Genomic DNA, 22439 nt, shown 5'->3' with positions numbered 1-22439 from the left:
GGACAGAAGAGAAGGACAGAAAAGAGAGGGAGACTGGAGACAAAAAAGCCTCTTTTAGTCGCCTTTTACGACAAGCATAGATAGTGATTAAGTATCCCTCCCCTCATCTCCCAGGGGGATTGAAAAAAATTCCATGCCAAACTTGACCTTGATGTGAAAAGTAAATATGCATCAAATTTATATGCGATACACGGGAATACAGGTTTTGAAATATAGGAAAGTTGCCAAATAAGCTCCCCATATGTTTCAAGTGAATTAAATGAAAAATTACACTTTCGGACTGACATATCGCTCAACTGTAGAATTGAGTAAATACGAGACTTTACATAACATTCTCGAAATATTGTTTGGCTTTTAACACTGCATCACTGGTTTTTCAAAATAATTTCTCTTTCTCGTTATATCGGAAGGAATGAAATATTTTTGTGTCCATTGTATACATAAAAAAGCAATAGCCGAGGACATTAATGTTTGTATATTGTAAATCTTTCAGTAGCCAGTAGTCGAACCCATTTTGTATATTGTAAATCTTTCAGTAGCCAGTAGTCGAACCCAGTAATATGAATCTGTTGACTTGTAATTCTTTCTCACCGTCATCTTTCAGGTGGACCCAAAAGTACGTGGTGTTGGACTGCAGCACGGAGATGGCCAAGAGTCTTATCATTGGCCATGTAAGGGACGTGCATATGGGTCGACGCAACTACCACTACCTTATGTCCGGCCTTGTGAGTACCACCGCCACCACCCTTCCTCACAATCCTACTTCCGCCCTAACCCCCACCCCTCTCACAAATCGACTCCCACCCACCACCCACCCTCACATTCCTCTCTTCCTCCACACTAGGCCTCACACTCCCTCCGTTATTCTTATATCCCGTCGTGAGTACAGCTTCTCATCTCGCCACCTCAGCTCCTCCTTTATCATCCCATACCACTCCTACTCGGTTTAGCCTTTGTTTCTCTTCAGGATTGTGGCTGGGGACTTGGATATACTGTAACGTAGAATGTTCCGGTTCGTGGTCAGGGAGAAAATTTGCATCAGTCTCCTTATATCTTTATTTGCACTTACGACACCACCCTCACCTCTGCAGCTTCCCTATATCTTCCACTTCTTATCGTTTCTCGTACTCCGTAATGACTCTTGTGCACTGGATTAGGATAAATCTACCTGTTTGTCTATTGACTCTCCATCTATCGTTCCCTTATCATTTATCACCTTATATTTATTTTAGTCTCCCTTTCACCACGTAGCTCTATGTGCCTCATCAAGACTCGTGTTTCCAACAAAAAGCATAAATGCATCTTTTCTGTTTTACTTCTCATTAACTATCCTTTATTTCTCTCTCGCCACATTGACTATTTCTGTTTTACTTCTCGTTCATTTTCTTCATTTTTCTCTCTGTTTTCACCTTTCCTGTTTTACTTCCCCTATATTATTTCTTCATAATTTCTCTCTCCTCTTTCACTGGTTACCCCGGACCTCCATCCCTCATGATTTATCACTTCACACTTGCCTCCTGGTCAGCTTACCCTCCCCACACCCCTTAATGACACTCAGAATGTCGCATATGCTTCTCCATCTTTTCTCTCCTCATCTACCCTTATCATGTATTACCCAACTCCTGCCTCTTATTTCATTATCACCACACACCTGCCTCTTATATCATTTATCACCTCACTCCTGCCCCATATATCATTTATTACCTCACTCCTGCTTCTTATATCATTTATCACCTCACTCCTGCCTGTTATATCATTTATCAGCTCACTGCTCCCTCTTATATCATTTATCACCTCACTCCTGCCTCTTATATCATTTATCATCTCATTCCTGCCTGTTATATCATTTATCACCTCACTCCTGCCTCTTATATCATTTATCACCTCACTCCTGCCTCTTATACCATTTATCGCCTGACTCCTGCCTGTTATATCATTTATCACCTCATTCCTGCCTCTTATATCATTTATCACCTCATTCCTGCCTCTTATACCATTTATCGCCTGACTTCTGCCTCTTGCGTCATTTATCACCTCATTCCTGCCTCTTATTTATCACCTCACTCCTGCCTCGTATATCATTTATCACCACACTCCTGCCTGTTATCACCTCACTCAAGACCTCTACCGTTATCATTTATCACCCACCCTAATCTTTTATTACCTCTTTTTTGCCTCTCATCACCTTACCTAAGCCCCCCTCTCTATCCAAATCCCGTTTTCTTCGAGTCACACAGCCAATCACTTCAGTTTAATTGCTACTTAGGGGTGGAAATTGGACCTTCCCTACGACACTTGTATTCTCCTTCGCTAAATATTTTCATAACTCCTCTTCCCAAGTGGTTTATGTTCCATTTTACACCTTCCATAACGTCTTTCGCTAAGCAGTTTATCTACATCTTACACTTTTCATACGTTCTCTCCCGAAGCGATTTATTTTGCTTCTTAAACCCATCGTAACACCTCTCCCTTTCGTAACTCCTCATCGTAAGCGATATATTTTGCATTTTACACCATTCGTAACTCCTTGAACAATTTATTTTATATACATCTTGCGCCTTTCTTAACGGCTCTTCTTAAGCGATTTATTCTATATACATCTTACACGTTTCATAACTCCTCTCTCAAAGCGATTCCTTTTACTTATTAAACCTTTCGTACCTCCTGTTCACAAGGGATTTATTTTGCATCATACATCTTATTTTTATGTAGGCTAAACGGTATGTGTTCAGTATCTACATATTTTGGTTCAGTAACCCCCACAAGATGCACAGGCGACATCGTAGAGCTTGATCCTTAGTTATCAGTGTCTATCCTGCATCATTTATTCATTGATTACTACTTTGCCATACCCACTCCCACACCAACAGACTGAGCCATCCCCACAACACACAAAATACCATCAGAAGAGTTTCCAGTGAGTGCAGTTTAAGGCCCTCTCCCACTTGGGCAAAAGTGGGGAAGATAAAGTCATGATGTGTCAAAAATCCCTAATCGTGGGTATTCGTGATCAAAATCTTGTCCATTCGTGGCATGTCGCCGATACGTCGGACGAGGTGGAAATTTATCGTGGGGGGCCACGACGTTTTCGTGCTGCATGAAAACGTCGTGGCCCTCCACGATTTTGTAAAATTTCGCTGATTAGTCGTCGACAACAAGCCGACACCTCGGCGACGTCGGTGATTACCCGGCGTATAAACCACGTATGATCGCCGACATCGGCGAGGCGTCGGCGGTGAAAAAAACCGTTGAGATGTCGTACGGTTATACAGCGAAGTGTCGGCAATGTATCGGCGATGCATCGGTGAGGTTAATACGACATAGCCTACGTAAACCGTACGATACGTACCGGGTTGTGCGACAGTAATATTTCATCTTATGAATGTCGGTGATATATCGCCGACATGTAGGTGAACTCAGAGGAATAACGTCGTGCCTCTTGCGCCGATGCATTTGCTGACACATCGACGATACATCGTCAACAGCATGCCGCCGTTGTACCTTTATCGCCGTTGAATCACCGTAAAAAAAAAACGTTAAAATTTGAATTTAGAATAATGCTTGCGCATTACGCCGACATATCGCCGATATGTCGGCTACTAGTCGCCGGTTATATCGTATACCCCGCCGAGGTGTCGGCGTTTTGTCGTACTGGTGTCGCCGGTATTATGCCGACACCAAGATTCTTGGTCAGAGTCGTCGACACATCACCGACTTCGGCCACGATTTTCATCGTGGCTTCATCGTGCCTATTTACGCCGAAGTGGGAGAGGGCCTTTATAAGTCACCCTGTATCACCGCCGCCGCAGTCACCGCCGCCGCCGCCGCCGCCACCACCACCACCACCACCACCACCACCACCATTTTCTCCTGTGTCTATGTCTAGTTGATAATTACAGTTCATCAGTTACATGTAAGATGGAAAGATATGATATTCAAAACAAATCGCGGTGGAGGAGGCGTCACGAAATTTCCGATCAACCTATCAGCGGCGTATTCTCGTTTGTTTGGCTCTTTTAACACCTTTTTCTTAGCGGTTTATTTTGCCCATTTCGCCTATATATTTTGTCTTACTGGTAATTGAGGTGGGGATTGGAGTTAATTAGTGATGTGGGTAGCGAGGATATTTGGGAAATGATGGGAAAGGGTGTAGGAAGGAAGGGAGGGAAGGGGAAGGGAAGGAGAGGAAGATGGAGGAGAAGGGAGGTAAGGATGGGAGAGGGAATGAAGGAAGAAGGGCAAAAGAGAGAGAGAGAGAGAGAGAGAGAGAGAGAGAGTGATTTTCAAATATCGACAATCGTAGTAAAAGAAAAAAAAAAACTTTCCGACAGCATCACATACATAGTCCACCTCCTTAAAAATATGCAAAGCAAATTAAAAAAAGTAAAGAAAACCTAGAAAAACCGTACTGTGATACCAAGACCGAAATTAATCCCTTCTATGTGGCCAGTCTGTGAAAACAGGTGATATTTGTGTTTTTAGGGAGGTAAAAATATATGATTAGTGAATAAGAAAATTAATCTCAAAGCCGACTTGGTGAATTAACCATTTCGTGCATATCAGGTGTTTTTGTACCTAAACTCTCGCACGTGACAGGTAAATGAACTCTCTAACTCCTCTCGTTCTAAGGTCTCTACGGAGCTGAATCTGAATGTAGCAAGAATTTAAAACGTCATCGGCGTGAAATGGTTAGAAAAACAAGTATTAATAAATTTGGTTAGTGAATGCCGCGGAGCACTCCACCTAACACTAATTAAAGGTAAATTAGAAAATAAAATACTGTGGTGGTCCTGGACAGGTCAAATAAATTAACCGTATGATTTAATTAAGATAAGCAAACTTTAATTTTGACGGCAGTAAAATACTCATTAAAAGGGCTGTCTCTGTCGTATTTAAAATCAAATATTTGTCCCTCCTCTCTCAGCGCCAGGTGATGGTGGTGGTTGGGGGGGGGGGAGCAGCGAGGGAGGAATTACTCTCCCGTCATCTGGGCTACTAAGTTATCTTCTCTGTGCAGTTCCAGATGACACTCTTCCCCGTTTCCTTGATCGTTGTCATCGTGGCGAGCTTCGGAGACGTCAAATGAGACGCTGTGTGGGGGATTATAGCAGGGTACCTTAATGGACTCCATGGTGTGTGGAGGTTTGGTTGCTGGGTGAACGTCACATCTGAGTCTCCACTCTATTCTGTCCTCTCCCCCCCCCCTCCACCTTAGATCCCTGTCACTGCCTCAGCTAATTTTGCAGGGCCCTTTTCTTCTACTGATGCTTCTTCCTTCCTTTTCTCCTTTCCTCCCTATTCCATCTTCTGCTCTAAAAAGAGTGGAATTTTCCATATTCGTAAAAATTTTCATCAGTAGCCTTCAGCATGTTACAGCATTAAGGATCAGGGCCTGTGCACTGTTGGTCTGGCCAATTGTGGGGACCATGGTTGTTCGGCACCACCCAGGTGTGTGGACCTGTGCATATGCGGAACTGCTAATAAGCTACAGCCGCGGATCCGTGGATGCCGTTGCTTTGTGGGTGGACTTGTTGTTGCTATCCCTTCCTGGAAAGGGCAGGGAGTGCTTGCTTGGAACTTGGACCCTGCTTGTGGAAATGGCCGAGCCTCTAGACTCCGGGTTCTGCTCACGCGATCCTTTCTTTTTCAGCAGTTATGTTGAGCCTTTTCCTTACCATCTAAGATTGTGGAAATTGTCTCCAGCTCTTCCTGCCTCATTTCTGCTGATGTTTTGACCCTGATGATGACCCTGGCTTCTCTTGATGATACGTTTCTGGCTCTTCCAGCTGTTTCCCAACCTGTACTCACCTCTTCTGTTTCTTCCCACTTAACTACGCCAGTTTCCACCTCACGGTCCCCTACTCCGACATCTCTGTCCACCTGTTCATCTTACATAGTAACTTCTGAACGTTATTTGCCTCCACCCTCTCCTCCATCTACCCTTCCTGTTCTTCGGATTCCTTGTCCCATTCTCATACTTCTTCCCTACTCACTAACCTTGTCTTGACCATTTCTCTTTTCGAGCCCCAGACCTTGTCTCAGTATTTTAACGTCACCTCACAAACGGATGATCACTAGCTTCATCTCTCTCTGTTACATAAGGTAGGCACTGATGTTATGTCCTTTGTGTGACCCAATGGGTCTCATCATCTTAAAGTGTTCAGTGCAACCCTACCAGAAAAAGTTAAATCTTTAGTTGATCCATCCGGCATTCCAAGCACAGTCTCACCAGATGCACAGTTAATTTCGTCTATACTCACTGTCAGTCTTCCCTCTTTCTTCTCGTTGGGTAATCAAAATTTTGCTTATTATTCTGAGAATATTCGATTCATTCTTTCTAACAGCATCATCCAAAACTCTCTGTACATTGTTACATCAGTCATTTTCATGGACGCCATCTATAACCAGCTAACATTGCTAAAACTGTATTTGAATCTCACAATCTTTCCTCTTCAGTTAATAGAAATCTATTAACCACTTTCAGTCTAGTGCCATATTTGTTTATTTAATTATTTATCTTTCCCTTCACCATCAGAGGAAGATAAGGATCTACGAGTATTTACAGGAGCATTCATAAGTGTTTCTTTCCTTCCCAGAGTCACGCACCAGCAATGCAGTAAAAAGAGTGGTAAAGTCAGTAGAAAAAAATTGTTTTGCCTTTTATTTAATCCCAAGTATATAAAGTTGAGTGCTTAAATGGAATCTAATGGGTTGTTAGATGCCACTTGGAGACTCAAAAAAAGAACTTCTGGATAAGATAGCAGACTACGAGGTGCTACCCAAAAGTTTTTGAAATTTGAAAGCAGGGCAGAAACCGCTGGTCATACAGTGTGTGGATGCTGGGTGGCGGTGCATGTACGCTTTGTTTGTTACTGTGTCAAGTGGCATTGTGCAGGGTGAATGCATTTGCTGAATGTTTGTGTGCTTTCATCATTGCATTTGGGTTAATTTGCAAATTTTGTGAACTATAAAATGGAGGATGTGAAAGAGCAACGTGTGTGCATCAAGTTTTGTGTGAAACTCGGGAATAGCGTGGCATAAACTCATAAAATGGTAAAACAAGCATTTGGTGACAGTGCTTTAGGGGTTACACAAACCTATGACTGGTTTAAGCGTTTTAAAAGTGGACAAATGTTAACAGATGATGGTGTACGTTTTGGCCGCCCTTCCACTAGTTCAGCTCCTGACAATGTGGCCAGAGTTAGTGCAACCATCCTCGAAGATCGCAGCAGGACAGACCATGATGTTTGTGACATTGTTAGCAAATCGTATGGAACTTGCCAACGCATTTTGTATGGCGATGTGAGGCAAAAGTATCCAGACAAGTGGTGCACAAACAGATGGGTGTTTCACCATGAAATGCACCCATGCAGACAGGCCATGTTGTTCAGCAGTTTTTCGCATAGAAAAACATGCTGGTTCTCCCCCACCCTTGTATTCACCAGATTTGGCCTCCCATGATTTTTTCCTCTTTCTGAAAATGAAAATCCCGCTGAAATGACTATGAATTGGAACCACTGAGGAGATCCAGGAGAAAATCGCAGACATTGCTGAACAAACTTATGTTAAAGGACTTCTGGAATGTGTTCCGATCATGGTAGAAATACTGGGATCGATGTCTGAACGCCCAAGGATACTACTTTGAAGGGGGTGGTGATGATTAGGGCTTGACCAAAGTTTTTTTCCTTCGGGAACTTTTGGGCAGCATCTCGTAAAATTGATGATATAATAACTACAGTTTAAAAGCCAAATTGGATAGAGGCAGATCACCTCAACTGTAGAACAGATAGCAGATGGACAACCCAAATAAATGTTTGACAAAACAGAGATGAAGTGAGGGGAAGGGTCAGGTATAGGACAAAATGGTCACATGAAATGCAGAGATTCACTTGGATTTGATGGAACAGACTAACAGCCAAATTATCAGAGTGGGAAATACAAGCCAGTGTATTCGCCCACGAATGTAAATTGTCTGCCATCAGTAAAAAACTACATCAGTAATCCAGGCAGTCGGAGGGATACTATTGCAGCTTCACCAAAATCGAAAAAATAAGTCGTAGAATTTCGCTGTTTACTCCTACGAAGTTAAGTATCTCACTAGCATTCAGAAACCTGAAATTGGGTATTATTTTGATGAAGGTCGTTGAGTATAAGAGACCTTTGAAGGATTTCTAATACCTACCCTTTAAAAATAGCCGTTCCCTTCATTGAGGGCATGATAGAAAATGACAAATAATGTCAAGCCAAAAGAAGGAGTTAGGGGGTATTTCTTGCAGAATCCTCTGGCAGTCTGAGGCATACCATCGCAGCTTCGGCAAAAGTGTTGACAAGCAAGCCATATATCCCGGGATACTGTCCACGGTTTGGATAGAATTTGCCCACTTGATATTTTGATATTTTGGTCACACACACACACACACACACACACACACACACACACACACACACACACACACACACACACACACAATCTCGCTTCTCCCATTCAGCCATTAGTCAGTCCTGCTTGGTAATTGAAGAGCATAATTACTGGTAGATTTTCCATATACTGGCTAAAGTCACCATGTTGTAGCTTAAGTAAAACACTGCGGCAGTAGCCTAGGTGAGTTAACAATATGACAGTACGCTCGGTAAAAAAAGTATCGGTGCATAGAGGGTTCGATGTCTTCCGAAAATATTCACTCACGTGCTGGCTGTGTGGGAGGGCTGGTAACTTGTTATGCCTGGCTGTAGCAGGTTCATAATGTTTATTTATATTTTAGCGAGGGGATACCGCAGATGACGTTATATGACACCTCCCAACACCTCCAACACGTCGGACACAAATATTTCAGAGACCTTCGTACCCTGATCCAAAATGTTTCGTCAGTGTTGTGCACCGATACTTTTTTTTACCGACTGTACAGTATATAATAATAATAATAATAATAATAATAATAATTTTTATGATGATGATTATTATTATTTTATTATTAGTATAGTAATTATAATAACTCGAGAAAGACCCCTTCGGTCGTTTGATCCGTCACCATTTCTTCATTTTTCGGAATTTGTTCGAACTAAATGTGTATGAATAAACTAGTAGCTGGTAAGGCTCGAAGAAAATGGACTTGGTTTCGTTGGCTAAGTTGCAGAAAACAAACGTATGAGGGGCAACTATAATTAATGCGCAAGGAAAATATTTATAAGACTAAAAAAAATGCACAATCTGAAGCACTAGGGAGTGTTCCTGCAGAGCTTTATCGATATCAGTCCACGAGTCTAGGAGGAGTAGCTGGATAAGCCCGTATACAGACAGACTACGGTCCCTTCATGTATAGATAATAATAATGATAGTACTGTTAAAAAGAAAAAGAAGAAGGATGATGGCACAAATAGTATTTCTTCCCCTCCCCGACTTCCTTCTCCTCATTCAGTCGCCGTCACAAACATAATGGTTGATAAATTGAGGGCAACAGAGGTCACCTTCATCCATTTCAGAAACTCGAGTGGCCACTTCCATAGGTAATCACGGTTGTAATGAGGCGTGCGTCTGTCTATGTACGTATGTGCATTCCTGTGTCCCTCCGCCCGTTTCTCGTTTGGCCGTCCCGCTGGTGCATCTGTCCGTCTACCCATCTATCAATACCTCTTGTCCGTCCCTCCATCTGTACGTCCGTTGCAGGCGATGGCCCCTAGTTTTAATTACGAGAGCGATGTTTGTATAAGTAATTGCCTATAATTAGTTTGCCTTTCACCTTTTTTTTGGTGGGGGGAGGGGAGATGGAATTAGAGAGAGAGAGAGAGAAGAGAGAGAGAGAGAGAGTCGTGCTTCTGATGTCTGCTATAATAGTCTCTACATCTTTAATCCTCTCGTGCCTCCTCTTGACTTTCTTACTTCGTTCACATTTCCTTCTGCTCCTCCTCCTCCTGGTTACCGTCTTCGTCATCTTGTTCATATTTCTTGTATTCTCTGTATTTCTCCTCCTCTTTCTGATCCTCGTCTCCTTCCTTTCTCTTCCATCTGTTTTCCTAATTATCCTCTTTTGTTTTTCTTTCCTCTTCCATTTTCTCGTGCTTTGTCTTTCTTTCTTCCTCATCGTTTTGCGTTTTCCATTTACCAATTCGTCATTCTTGGTTTTGTCTATTATCTTTTCTCATTTTCATCCTCTATATCATGCATTTTATTACCTTTCTACTCTTCATTACCAGACATTTTTCTCATTATTTTCTTATATTGATTCTTACTCCATGCGTTTTTTTTTCAATGTGGCTAATTAATCTCTCTCTCTCTCTCTCTCTCTCTCTCTCTCTCTCTCCTTTTGTACGTTGAATCTCCTCCCCTCTCCCCACGTCTTTCACTTTCCTTTGTACTGATCGTTATATCCAATCTCTCCCCACCTTCACTTCATCTCGTTCTTTGTATTCTTTTGTACTCCTCCTCTTGCCCTTCCTCTCATCCATTTGTACTCCTTTGTCTTCCTTTCTCCTTGTTCCCTCACTCATCTTCCCTCTCACTGCTAGTTGTACATTTTTTAATTGTTTCTCTCTCCTCCTTCCCGTTCCTGTATTTATATTGTACTCCTTTGCACTCCCCTTGTAGTGCCCTATCTCATCTTACTGAACTCTCCATCTCGATCTTCTTTGTATTCCTTTGCACCATTTTTCCTCCCTTCTCTTTACCCTCTTTGTACACTATTGTTTTCCTCTCCTGTCAGTCCCCTTCTCACCACATTTTCAATTGCTTTTTATTGTTTCTCTTCCTCAGCCTGTAATCTCCATTTGTATTCACTTGTACATTCATAGCCTCATTCCTCCTTTCCTCACTTCTTGTATTCCTTTGAACCCCCTTTTATCCGATTGTACTCCTTTCCTCTCTCTCACTTTCTCTAATCATCCTGTATATTCTGTCTTCCTTTCCCTTGTTCCATACACCCTCTCTATTATTTTGTAATACTTTGCAGTCTACTCCCCTCTTTCATATCATTCGCTGTTTTGTACCTTCTGTATTCCTTTGTATTCTCTCTCTCTCTCTCTCTCTCTCTCTCTCTCTCTCTCTCTCTCTCTCGAATATCCTGTTTCCTCCATCCTTGTTTTTCGTTTCTGCCCCTCGCATTCCATGTCATCTTTCTCTGTCTCCCCCCTTCTCTCTTTCTCTCTGTCCCCTCCTGTCTGTCTCTCTCTCCCCTCCTCCGTTGCTCGTCCTATCCTCCCTCTCTCTCACTTTCACAGTTCTCAGTTATTCCTTCTTTGTGCAATATCTCTTGCATTCGCTGTTAAATAATTCCCCCCCCCTCTCTCTCTCTCTCTCTCGTCATTATTTCCTTCACCTCTCTAATGAACTTGGCATGTATCTCTCTCACTTTATCTCATGTGCTTCATTTTTCCATATGTCACTCACACGTTATAACCATCCACTCAGGTGATGGACGAGAGGTGGGAGCGTGACGTGAAGGAATACGGTGCCGTCAACATCACCGGGTTCCGTATAGTGGACACGTCCAGCCCCTTCGTCAGGGACTTCCTCAGGACATGGTCTACACTGGATCCAAAGCTGTTCCCGGGCGCTGGCCACGGCTATATCTCGGTGAGTACCCGCTTATTATTATTATTATTATTATTATTATTATTATTATTATTATTCCCGGGCGCTGGCCACGGCTATATCTCGGTGAGTACCCGCTTATTATTATTATTATTATTATTATTATTATTATTATTCCCGGGCGCTGGCCACGGCTATATCTCGGTGAGTACCCGGTTATTATTATTATTATTATTATTATTATTATTATTATTATTATTCCCGGACGCTGGCCACGGCTATATCTCGGTGAGTACCCGGTTATTATTATTATTATTATTATTATTATTATTCCCGGGCGCTGGCCACGGCTATATCTCGGTGAGTACCCGGTTATTATTATTATTATTATTATTATTATTCCCGGGCGTTGGCCACGGCTATATCTCGGTGAGTACCCGGTTATTATTATTATTATTATTATTATTATTATTATTATTATTATTCCCGGGCGCTGGCCACGGCTATATCTCGGTGAGTACCCGGTTATTATTATTATTATTATTATTATTATTATTATCCAAGGTTTCGGTAATTCCTTGTAGGCCGTGGGGATTGAATTTTTTTTTTTTTTTTCCCAGATTTAGAATTGTACTTTTGTTGCGAGTGGTAGGTATTACAAAAAAAATAGTCTCATACCAGTATGATGACGAAGGAAGGCTTCTGATATTCAGAGAGGAATGAGAAATGTGGAAGTCGCGAATAAACGCATGGGTTCGATTGTCGGTGAAGTTTCTGTTCGTTTTATTATTATTATTATTATGGTGAAGGTTTATATCCAAGGAATGGTTAGGGTTTATTGCTCACGTAATGCTACTCAGGGATGAGTGAGGCTAGTCACTCATCTTAAATGTCAGGACCAATTTGTCTAGCCCCGGGCTCCTACGCTCCTCATGGGGCAACATAGGTTTGGATGATGGATGGATGGATGGAGTATTATTATTATTATTATTATTATTATTATTATTATTATTATTGAGAAGCGTGGTAGGTTAACGTGATCGTTTTGCTTTTTATTATGGGGGGGGAGGTAAATAGGATTTCTTAAAGAACTACTTTGGGATTTTCAGGTATTGGTTCGTAAGAGTATGTTCTAATTTGGAATATGTTATCGTTATTGGAGGGCCGGGTACATTTTGGAATTTATTTTCTCTTTCATTGATCGGATGAGACAGATGTTATGTCGGTAAGTACTAAATATAAGTATTGCTATTGTTGGCGAGTGAGGTGAGTTGCCCTCAATGTATTATCTACTGGCAAAATTTCACTGCTGTTTATTATTTACCGTAGTAGCTACTTTCACATTAACTCTGTCCAGATTTTCGTCCCTTTGAGGCTTCTTTCACATAGCTGTACGGCAGAAAAGACAATGCTGCCGCTGTACATCTTTCTTATTGCGCTTCTTTGTGACTAGCATCATATTCTAGTGTTTATCTGCTGTTACAGTTCAGTATTCAAGATAGAGAGACTTCTGTGTGAGGCCAAGTTAGAGTAAAAAGTGTATAGCAAAATTTCCCGGCTGTGCTAGGGTTATACCGCTTTTATCCTAACCTGGCCCAGATTTTCGTTCTTTTGCAGCCTATTTCTCGTAGCTTAGTGGCAAAAGAAAAGGCTGCGGCCATACATCCTTTTTATAGCACTTTTTTGTGACTAGGCTCGGATTCTAGTGTTAATGCATTGTTACAGCTCATCATGCAAGATGGAGAGGTGGCAATTTTAGGACAGGTTAGAGTAAACAGTATTTTCATGCAGTCCAGCGTCATAGTTACTAAACACCCTTACCTCAGTCTGAAAGTTAGTCGTGGCCTTACACACCTATGACACTTTGTTGATAGCTCGAAGCAATTCTGGACTGCATGAGTAAGTGTCATTGCAAACTGCTGCTCTTGTATTCAGACGGCCTTCGAATGACCACCTTACACTGAACAGCGGACTCAGGATACGACGTACGATAGTTTAAGGTGAAAATATGACTCTTGACTCTGCTGTATTACCTTTCATTGTGCTTGATTAAAATACAACACCTACAGTAAACACGAGGATGTAGAGTCAACATCGAAAGTCATGTCGCCTCCCCTGCCTCTCTCTCCACAAGCTTAAAATGAATGGTGTGTGCGGTGGCTCAATCGGTAGAGAGGTGGCCTGCGGTCCTACCGGACCGAAGTTCAAATCCCCGCTGGGGCAGGGAACAGTTTAAGGATTTGAATTCATGTAAAGCAGACTTTACCGATCTACCAGAAGACCCGCCGACACGTCTTAAAAATACCTCCGCTAATACCAATACACCAGTCCTGTATGAGACAGCCCTAGCTTGTATTCAATATGGACGGTGGGTGTTAGCGCCGAAGTGGTGACATGTAGAGGTGTATGATATGTAGGAGGACTACTGGGCCTTAGGAGCAGGCTGTGAAGCCTATGCCCAGAGTCGAACATAAAAAAAAAAAAAAAAAAAAAAAAAAAACTCGCTTAAGACGCTGATCTGAGGCCAGATGAAGTCATAAGTGTCTGTTGCCGCGGATTTTGATTATCAAAGTGCCTAGAGAGAATAGCTGGATAGGCAACAGGACTTTCGATGCCAACTGTGCAATAAGAAGCCAAAGGGAAGGGGTCTGTACTTACTAGAAGATCAACTTAAGTCTTTGTGAAGGGAATTGTATTATTTTTGTGAGATAGAAGGGTGTGTGCAGAGGAGAGAATTGAAAGTCCCCAAATATACTAGCTTATGGAAGAATTATACCCATACTTAGAATGTGCTTATTGAGGTGAAACAGCTTCGGCCCGACTTGGACCCTCGTCAAACAGCCTGTGAAAAATGACGGAACATGTGCATTTATACAAACGGAATGAATAAGATGGAAAGGATGGCATGTCTGAAGAGGCCAGACGTTAGGGTAAAACTGTTTTATCAGCCCCCAAAATAGCTTTTCCAAAATTTGTATATAATTATTTCAGGTGAACACTTCCCGGCTTTGTAATATAAAGACGAACGGTATTATGTATAATAATAGATTAAGTTTTGTTTACGTGTCAGATCAGTGTGGTAACTGGTGTATTCATTTGGGAGACAGATCTACGGATTCGCTTGCCGGACTAGGCTATATTTTAGTACAAAGATACACAACCTTGTATCCCATGTAACAGGTATGTAAAGTTTTCTCCTTTTACAACTGTGTGAGACACACACACACACACACACACACACACACACACACACACACACACACACACACACACACACACACACACACACACACACACACACACACACACACACACACACACACACACACACACACACACACACACACACACACACACACACACACACACACACACACACACACACAAAGTATGTGTCAATGAGATCAGTGAACCTCTGCCTCAAAAGTCACAAGGATTTGGAGAGAGAGAGAGAGAGAGAGAGAGAGAGAGAGAGAGAGAGAGAGAGAGAGAGAGAGAGAGAGAGAGAGAATTACCTAAATACCCTTGCTTCTCTTTAAGAACTCCTCCGGTTCACACGGAGAAGAGAAGAGAACAGAATTTAGTTTTAAAATTTCATCTCACCCTTCTCAGATCTCTTTTTTCCCCCCTCCTCCTGTGGCCATAATTATCGTTTCCCTTCCTCTGTAATGACTCACTCGTCTAGCCTCGTCTTATTACCGTTCTTGTCAAGCCCTCCAGCACCTAATTAAGGTGTTTTTTTTTATAGTACTCCTTCACCACGCCCCTTCCTCATCTTCACCTCTCCCCTACACACACACACACACACACACACACACACACACACACACACACACACACACACACACACACACCGCTCGCTGGTGCAGTGGTAACGTTCTCGCTTGCCATCTGGTGGACGGGAGTTCGCGCCTCGCTCAGGTTGCGAAAAGTTTCACTGACGAAGTGGGTGGTTACTGTCCCCCTTGAGCAAGGGGACGGGTGTGTGCTTGTGTGAAGGTCACAGCCTTGCCCTTAGATCGGACTATATGAGCTCTCAGCTCCCTTCCGGGAGGGTAAAAGCTGACGATCACGAACATCTGGTGATCCTGACCGACCCGGTGAATTACCCGGTGAATCACACACACACACACACACACACACACACACACACACACACACACACACACACACACACACACACTCTCTCTCTCTCTCTCTCTCTCTCTCACTCTCTCTCTCTCTCTCTCTCTCTCTCTCTCTCATCGTTCCGTCTGTCTGCCAGTGTCTGTCTGTCTGTCTATTAATCTACCTGTCTATCGGTTTGTCTGTCTATCTGTCTATCTACCTATCTGTCTATCTCAACTTCAGCCCTATCAAACCCCGTGATACAAATATGCCTTCTTTCCAACAGACGACCCCATTCAGCCTAAGAATGACCTCTCACCGCCTCAGCATTAATTCTTTGAAAGCTAATGGATTCCCTGTATGTATCAGTGTATACCTTGGTTCTCACATGTTTCCTTTCCTGCTTGGTCTTCAACAGTATCCTTCCCCTCAGACTGTTGGGCTTTTACTGAATAAACAAGAAGCGATAAGGCACAGCAAACCTGTCCCCGATAGTCATTTTAATGCAGACGTATAAACACAACAGGATATCTAGTCAAGGATATCACATATCAAAGTAGGTGTAAATTGAGTTAAAATTGATGGTTTTATGCCCATTTGAAATTTTAGGCCCGACCCACCCGACATTGACGCCCCTACCGCTAAGGGGAGGGGGTGACCCCTCTGATGTATTGAGGCATGTTACAGGATCCAGAAAAATGCACCTTTAGGTTTTGTTTCATGTCGATATGACAAATTTGATAGGAGTTATGGCGAAAAAAACATTTTCTTTAACTTCTATTTGTTTTTTTACATTTTTTGGGCCTATAGCCTAGGCCTTGGCCAAATTTGTCCCAAATATTAATCAGGTGATCAGAAGATCATAGCCCATGATCCCTGTAATTTTAGTCAATATCGCGCCAATAGTTTTCGCGTAAAGTTACTAACAGAGAGACAGACAAACAAACATACATACAAACCAAGTGAAAACAATACCCGTCCCCGAGCCCCTCCGGGGCGGGGACGGGTAAAAAGTATCTAAGGAAACGAATAAATAAATATCCTAACCAAAATATACTTAGTCACAGCCAAAATAAGATACAGGTGATCATACTGTAAAGGTTAATGTCACAGGTACTTCTATACTGTGCCATTATTTCCTCTGTACCAAGCACCTGTTTTATGTATCATTATTTCCTCTGTATCAAGTACTTGTGTTATGTATCATTATTTCCTCTATCAAGTACCTGTATTATGTATCATCGTTTCCTCTGTATCACGCACCTTTATATTGCATCATTTCCACTAGCAAACACCTTAATAGTAACATCATTTCCTCTGTATTAAACACCTTTATACTGCATCATCATTTCCTCTGTATCAAACACTTTTAACGTGTATTATCATTTCCTCTATCAGACACCTGTATACTGTTTCGTTTCCTCTGTAACAAACACCTATATACTGTATCATTTCCTCTATATCAAAGATCTGTATACTGTATCATTTCCTCTGTATCAAACAGCTGTATACTGCATCGCTGTCTCTATCAAACACCAGTATACTGTATCATTTCCTCTGTATCAAGCATCTCTGTGGTCATTTCTTCTCAGTCTTGGTCGCTACTTGGGTCCACAACACCTTCTTAAACCAGAAGTCAGAATTATTCCTATTTTCCCCTACATCTCACCGCCCCACACACAGACACTTAGCCTGATATATTTCTTGACTCAGCCTCCCTCCTCCCTTTTCCCCACGCCCTTCAAATAATTTTTCCTCAAACTGCAGCCACGTCTCTCCACTTTTCCTTCTTTTCACCCGCTTTCCTTCCTTCGCTTCACCATCCTTCTTCCTCCTGGCCATCTCTAAAGCTTATTTTTTCTTTCCTTCCACTTCACCTCTTCCTGCCATCTCTTTGCTTTCATCTTTCTTCCGTTCCACCTCACCCTCTTCCATCTCTCCACCTCCCTCTTCCTGTTTCCTTATTCCTTCATATTCCTTTAATCCCTCCGACTTCCTTTTTTTCAGTGCCTTTTACATTATTCCTTTACCCCCAGTCACATACCTCCATTTTCCTCCCATCTCTCCACTTTCCCTGTATCATTTCACTCTCCCACCATCTTCTCACCTCCCTCTTTCCTCCCTTCTATCTCCAAACTTTCTTCCTTCTCTCCATCTTTGTTTCTTCCATTCCATTTATTCACGTCATCTGTATCTCCATCATCCTCTTTCTGCTTTCCTTCCGTCTCTTCATCTTCCTCTTTCCTTCCTTTTGTCGTTTCACCTCCTTTCCTTCCTTCCAACTACCTCCCTCCCTCTTTATTTCCTTCCATCTACCTCCATCTTTCCTTCCTTCCATCGCTGTACCTTCCTCTTTCCTTCCTTTCGTCTCTCCACTTCCCTCTTTCCTTCCTTTCGTCTCTCCACGTCTCTCTTTCCTTTCTTCCCTCTCTCCACCTCCCCCTTTCGCACATTCCGCTTCTCTACCTTATCATCCTTCTCTCCATCCTCCTATCTATCCAATTTTGCCTCCTCTTCAGATTCCTCTTTTCTCCATTTTTCCATCCTGTTGTTCCTAACTCTCCCGTCTATCCCCCTCCTCCCCCTGTTCCTTCCACCTCCCCATCCAACTTTCCTTCCCTTCTCTCCACTACCACCTTTCTTCAAAGTTTCCACTTTCCATCCCTATCTCTGTCTTCTGTCCATCTATTCACCTTCCTCTTTCTTCCATTCCATCTCTCCTCCTTTCCCACCATCTTCTCGTATACTTCTTTTCCTCTTTCATTCTTTCCTCTTTCGCTGATACTTCCTTATATTCTCCCATTTCTTCTTGCATTTTCTCAAATCTAATGCCTTGTCTTTTCCCCATTCTTTACTCTCATTTTCTTTTCTTGCTTTACCTTTGGTTTCCATTCAATCGTTGTTGTTTTTATTCCTTACCTTGCCATCTCGTTCAGTTCATTTTTTTTAACCCTGACTCTCTGTTGATCCAGAAGAATCTACTATTACGATCCAGGTAACGCCCGAATTTGTTTATATCAGTGAGTCATAGGAGTCTGAGTCTTACTTGCTAACATTCTCTCCTGGTCTCTCGTGTATTCTCCCCATTTCACTTTCTTCTCTTCTTTTCCATTCTCCTTGGTAATTTTTCACGTCTTCTTTGTTCTCATTCTTCTTGCCTTATTTTCAGTTTTTTTTTTTTTTTGTCTTTTTTCTATTATAACTCCATCATGCATGTTTCTCTCTCTCTCTCTCTCTCTCTCTCTCTCTCCCTCTCTCTCTCCCACTTTTCATTTCATTTTCCATTCTCTCACTTCCTATCTTCCATTTTTTCCTCTTTCTTTCATATATCATTATATTCTGTTCTCCCCTCACATTCATTTTTCATGTCCCCTTGACGTGTGCCATCTCCTTCCTACATTTCCCCCGTCTCTTCTTGAGGTTCCTTTTCTCTCTTTCACTCTTTCCAGTATTACATTCTTTCCTTTTTCTTTAATTCTCTCTTTCGTTGCTTTCGTCTCACATTTTTTTCCCTCCTCCTCCTCCATCTTGGAATCATACGCGTTCACAAGCGCTCTGCATAACCAAGTGCTTTAACAACAAGTTTGAGTGAATATCGGTGCGAAAGTGAATAGATCAGTGTATTAGAGTCCTAGACATATTTTCCCCGTGTAAAGTATTTACATAGATTGCATGTAAACGTTTTTGAGCGGGTTAAAGGTGTAAATCGTTCGCCTGTCCTTTGTTTACATATATTCCCACCCTCTACATCGTATTCCTGCACTTTCCTGCTGTTATTTCTGGTCTAAGTCATATCGTCACCCTCATAAAGAAACTGCCTAAGTCATTTTTCGGCGATTTCTGGATTTTTGCCTAAATCAATTCTTCATTACGTGGCGCACCTACTGGTATAGCTGTCTTTGCCAGGTCTAGGGTGTGAGTGGTCTAAAATGCGTCTCAAGCTTCTGCCTAAGTAACTGAAACTCTAAGAAAATGAGACAGCTTTTTTTCGATTTCCCGAAAAGTAGAAAAAATGACTTACGCAGTGTCTTTTTGAGGGTGACGATATTATAGTTTATTTTCCCACAGATCAAGGTCAGTTAGAATGATATCTTAGCAAGTAGATTATCTTTTCTCACTAGTAAGTGGTGTTAATGTATTGAGAGTGTATTTACTAACCAGGTGTCTTTGTTTTGAACTGTATTTTCCCACTATCAGCTTTGTGCGTCTTAGCATTGTAAAGTCTAACAAATATTAACTGAGTTGCTTGCTGGTTTAGTGCAAGTGAATAGCATTATCTTATGTATAGAGTAACAACTGTGTATTTGATGTTACACCAGTGAAATAGGTTTTATACTATAAATAGTTATTCACTAAGTGCAACTAGATTTTTATATTGATTTTTCCCTCCATTCCATTTTTTTTTTTCTCCCAGTGAATCAGTTTATGGTGTATTTCCAGAATTCATGGTAAGTTAGATTATACCATAGCAAGTAGATTTTCTGTTCGTTTTACACTGGTAAAGGAATTCATGGTGAGTTAGGTTGTACCATAGCAAATAGGTTTTCTATTCTATTTACACTGGTAAAGGCATTCATGGTAAGTTTGGTTATACCATAGTAGGTAGATTTTTTTAATTCTTTTTACACTGGTAAAGAAATTCATGGTAAGTTAGGTTGTACAGTAGCATGCAGATTTTCTATTCTTTTTACACTGGTAAAAGAATTCATGGTAGGTTGGATTGTGCCATAGCAGTTAGATTTTCTGTTCTTTTTACACTGGTAATGGAAGATAGTATATAAAAAGTAAGTGAATCTCCCTAGAAATTTAATATTTCATTTATAGAATAAATTATCCATTTATAACAACATCCCTTAATCAGTTGTATATTATTTTTTACTTTTGTGGTATTTAGGAATTATTGCAACAAAATACCATCTATACTGAAGGTCTGCCAGGAGTGTACGGGTCGGTTTGTGCCTCAGTATTTTTCGGATTACTTTTCGACACCTGTGTGCAAACTATGCATAATGAGAAGAGATCTAGAAAATGGTTTTGATGAATCGCAGAGAAATTACGGAGAACTCAAGGCAGAGTTTGAGGTACTGAAAGAGTTTGTAGTGGCAAACGTAGGAGTCAGTGTCAGCACCCAAGAAGGAAGACGCTTACAAACTGAGCTCCTACCAGCCCCCGCCCATCAAGCAGTTACAAATGATAGTGTACTGGTATCTTCCTCACCCAGCGATTCAGTACTTTCCTCGCCAAGCGAAGTCCCCTTTACTCTTGTAAGAAATGGCGCAAAACCTGTAAAAGGCACCTTCCCATAACTACATACAATTGCTACCAGATCCTTGCCGAAGTGGATGATGAGTCAGAAGAAACAAGGCATACTGGGGAATCTACTGTATGTGGTCAGCTGGAGGAATTTTGTGGATGCGCCCCCAGCAGCAGAAAGAGGTACTGTTTTCCAGGAGGTGGACTATGTGATATCACAGAAGCCTGTGATGAGGTCACAAAAGACTCATATGATAAAACTCTGTATAGTCACTACTCGTTATATGTTGATTTGGCATACGATAATTCACTACAACGATAACAAGAAAGTTCCACCCCAAAATCTGATTTGCGATGAATTTCCCGCTATAACGATATTGCCCTCGGAAAATTTCGTACAAAGCACCAGGCACACACAAGGCAACAGTCGCTTGTCTCAGGCAAGATGGCGGCTTCGGCATGCAGAACATCGTTTTGGTTCAGTTGTGGTCCTGCCACCCCTTCAAAGCCTTGTCTTTTCCACTCATTCACATGTGCCCCCCAGCTATCGTCACCTCTCAGCAAAGCATCGTGCTACAATAGGCTTATACATCATATAGCATCAGGCCAACGTTATGCAAGTGTGATTGTTGTGTTGTTGCAACTAGTTCCTGTACGTGAGTAATGCTGCCTGTATTAGTGTGATAGTGTTTGTTTTGGTCTTGGAGACAACTTGTACTGACACAGGAAGTGATTAAGGTGGGTTGCCATTTTTGTTTCAGTCTTGGGTAGGTGACTTTGGGAAGATGAATTGACGTAACCCCCCTATTATAATGTGTTTCAATCTCCCAATTTACGATAAAATCGTTATATGTTAAGGTATGAGTTGACGTAACCCCATCGTATAACGAGTTGTGACTGTATGTCATCCATGTTGGTACAAATGATTTGAAATGCAGTAGATCGGAGGAATTGCCAGCAAACGATTTAAAACTAAGTCCACTAATGTGATAATATCTGGTATACTCCCAAGGATCAAGGCAGAGAATAGTTTTTATGATAAGGTCTTCAGCACAAATAACCGCCTCAAATCTCTCTGCACGCAAGAAGGAGTCGACTTTGTCAATCTGTGGGACTAGTTTTATGAGCAACATACTCTATTCCAGGAAGATGGTCTCCATTTGAATTTGGTAGAAGCGGCATGGCTAGGTAGACTTTTACATGATAAAGTTGCCCTCTTCAGATAAAAAAACGCGGAACATCCAGGAGCAGTAACCTCTATGTAAATATCCCAGAAGGCAATTCATCAACTATTTGGGACAGAATTAGGGTCTGCTATGTTAACGCACGTAGTCTACGCAAGTTTGAGGGTTTAGAATCTCCTATTTACTGTACCTAGAAAATTATGACATTGTTGGCATCACAGAGTCCTGGATTAACACATCTGACCGTGACTTTTTAGTGGATTACTCATTAACAGAGTACAATATTTTCAGCTGTGAGCGACCACACCGAGCTGGTGGCGGTGTTTTACTATAAGTGAAATCTAGTCTCCACCACCTTGTGCTACCCAAAC

The 22439-nt window shown here is 41.8% G+C and overlaps 1 protein-coding gene across 1 annotated transcript in view; it reads left to right on the top strand.

Moving 5' to 3' along the window:
• Positions 1–22439, top strand: part of LOC145414574 (glutamate receptor 1-like) — a 576687-nt gene that overhangs the window by 283510 nt on the left and 270738 nt on the right. The window contains exons 5-6 of the mRNA XM_080284127.1: positions 605–725; positions 11402–11566. Coding sequence (XP_080140253.1) covers positions 605–725; positions 11402–11566 — 286 coding nt within the window. The remainder of the gene's footprint in view (positions 1–604; positions 726–11401; positions 11567–22439) is intronic.

The sequence above is a fragment of the Coenobita brevimanus genome, chromosome 1 (genome assembly GCF_032717465.1).
Source record: "Coenobita brevimanus isolate Jiangsu-jjx chromosome 1, ASM3271746v2, whole genome shotgun sequence".
NCBI classification, from domain to species: Eukaryota; Metazoa; Arthropoda; class Malacostraca; order Decapoda; family Coenobitidae; genus Coenobita; species Coenobita brevimanus.
Note: the sequence above shows the minus strand (reverse complement) of the source record. Positions and strands in the feature narration are given on the sequence as shown.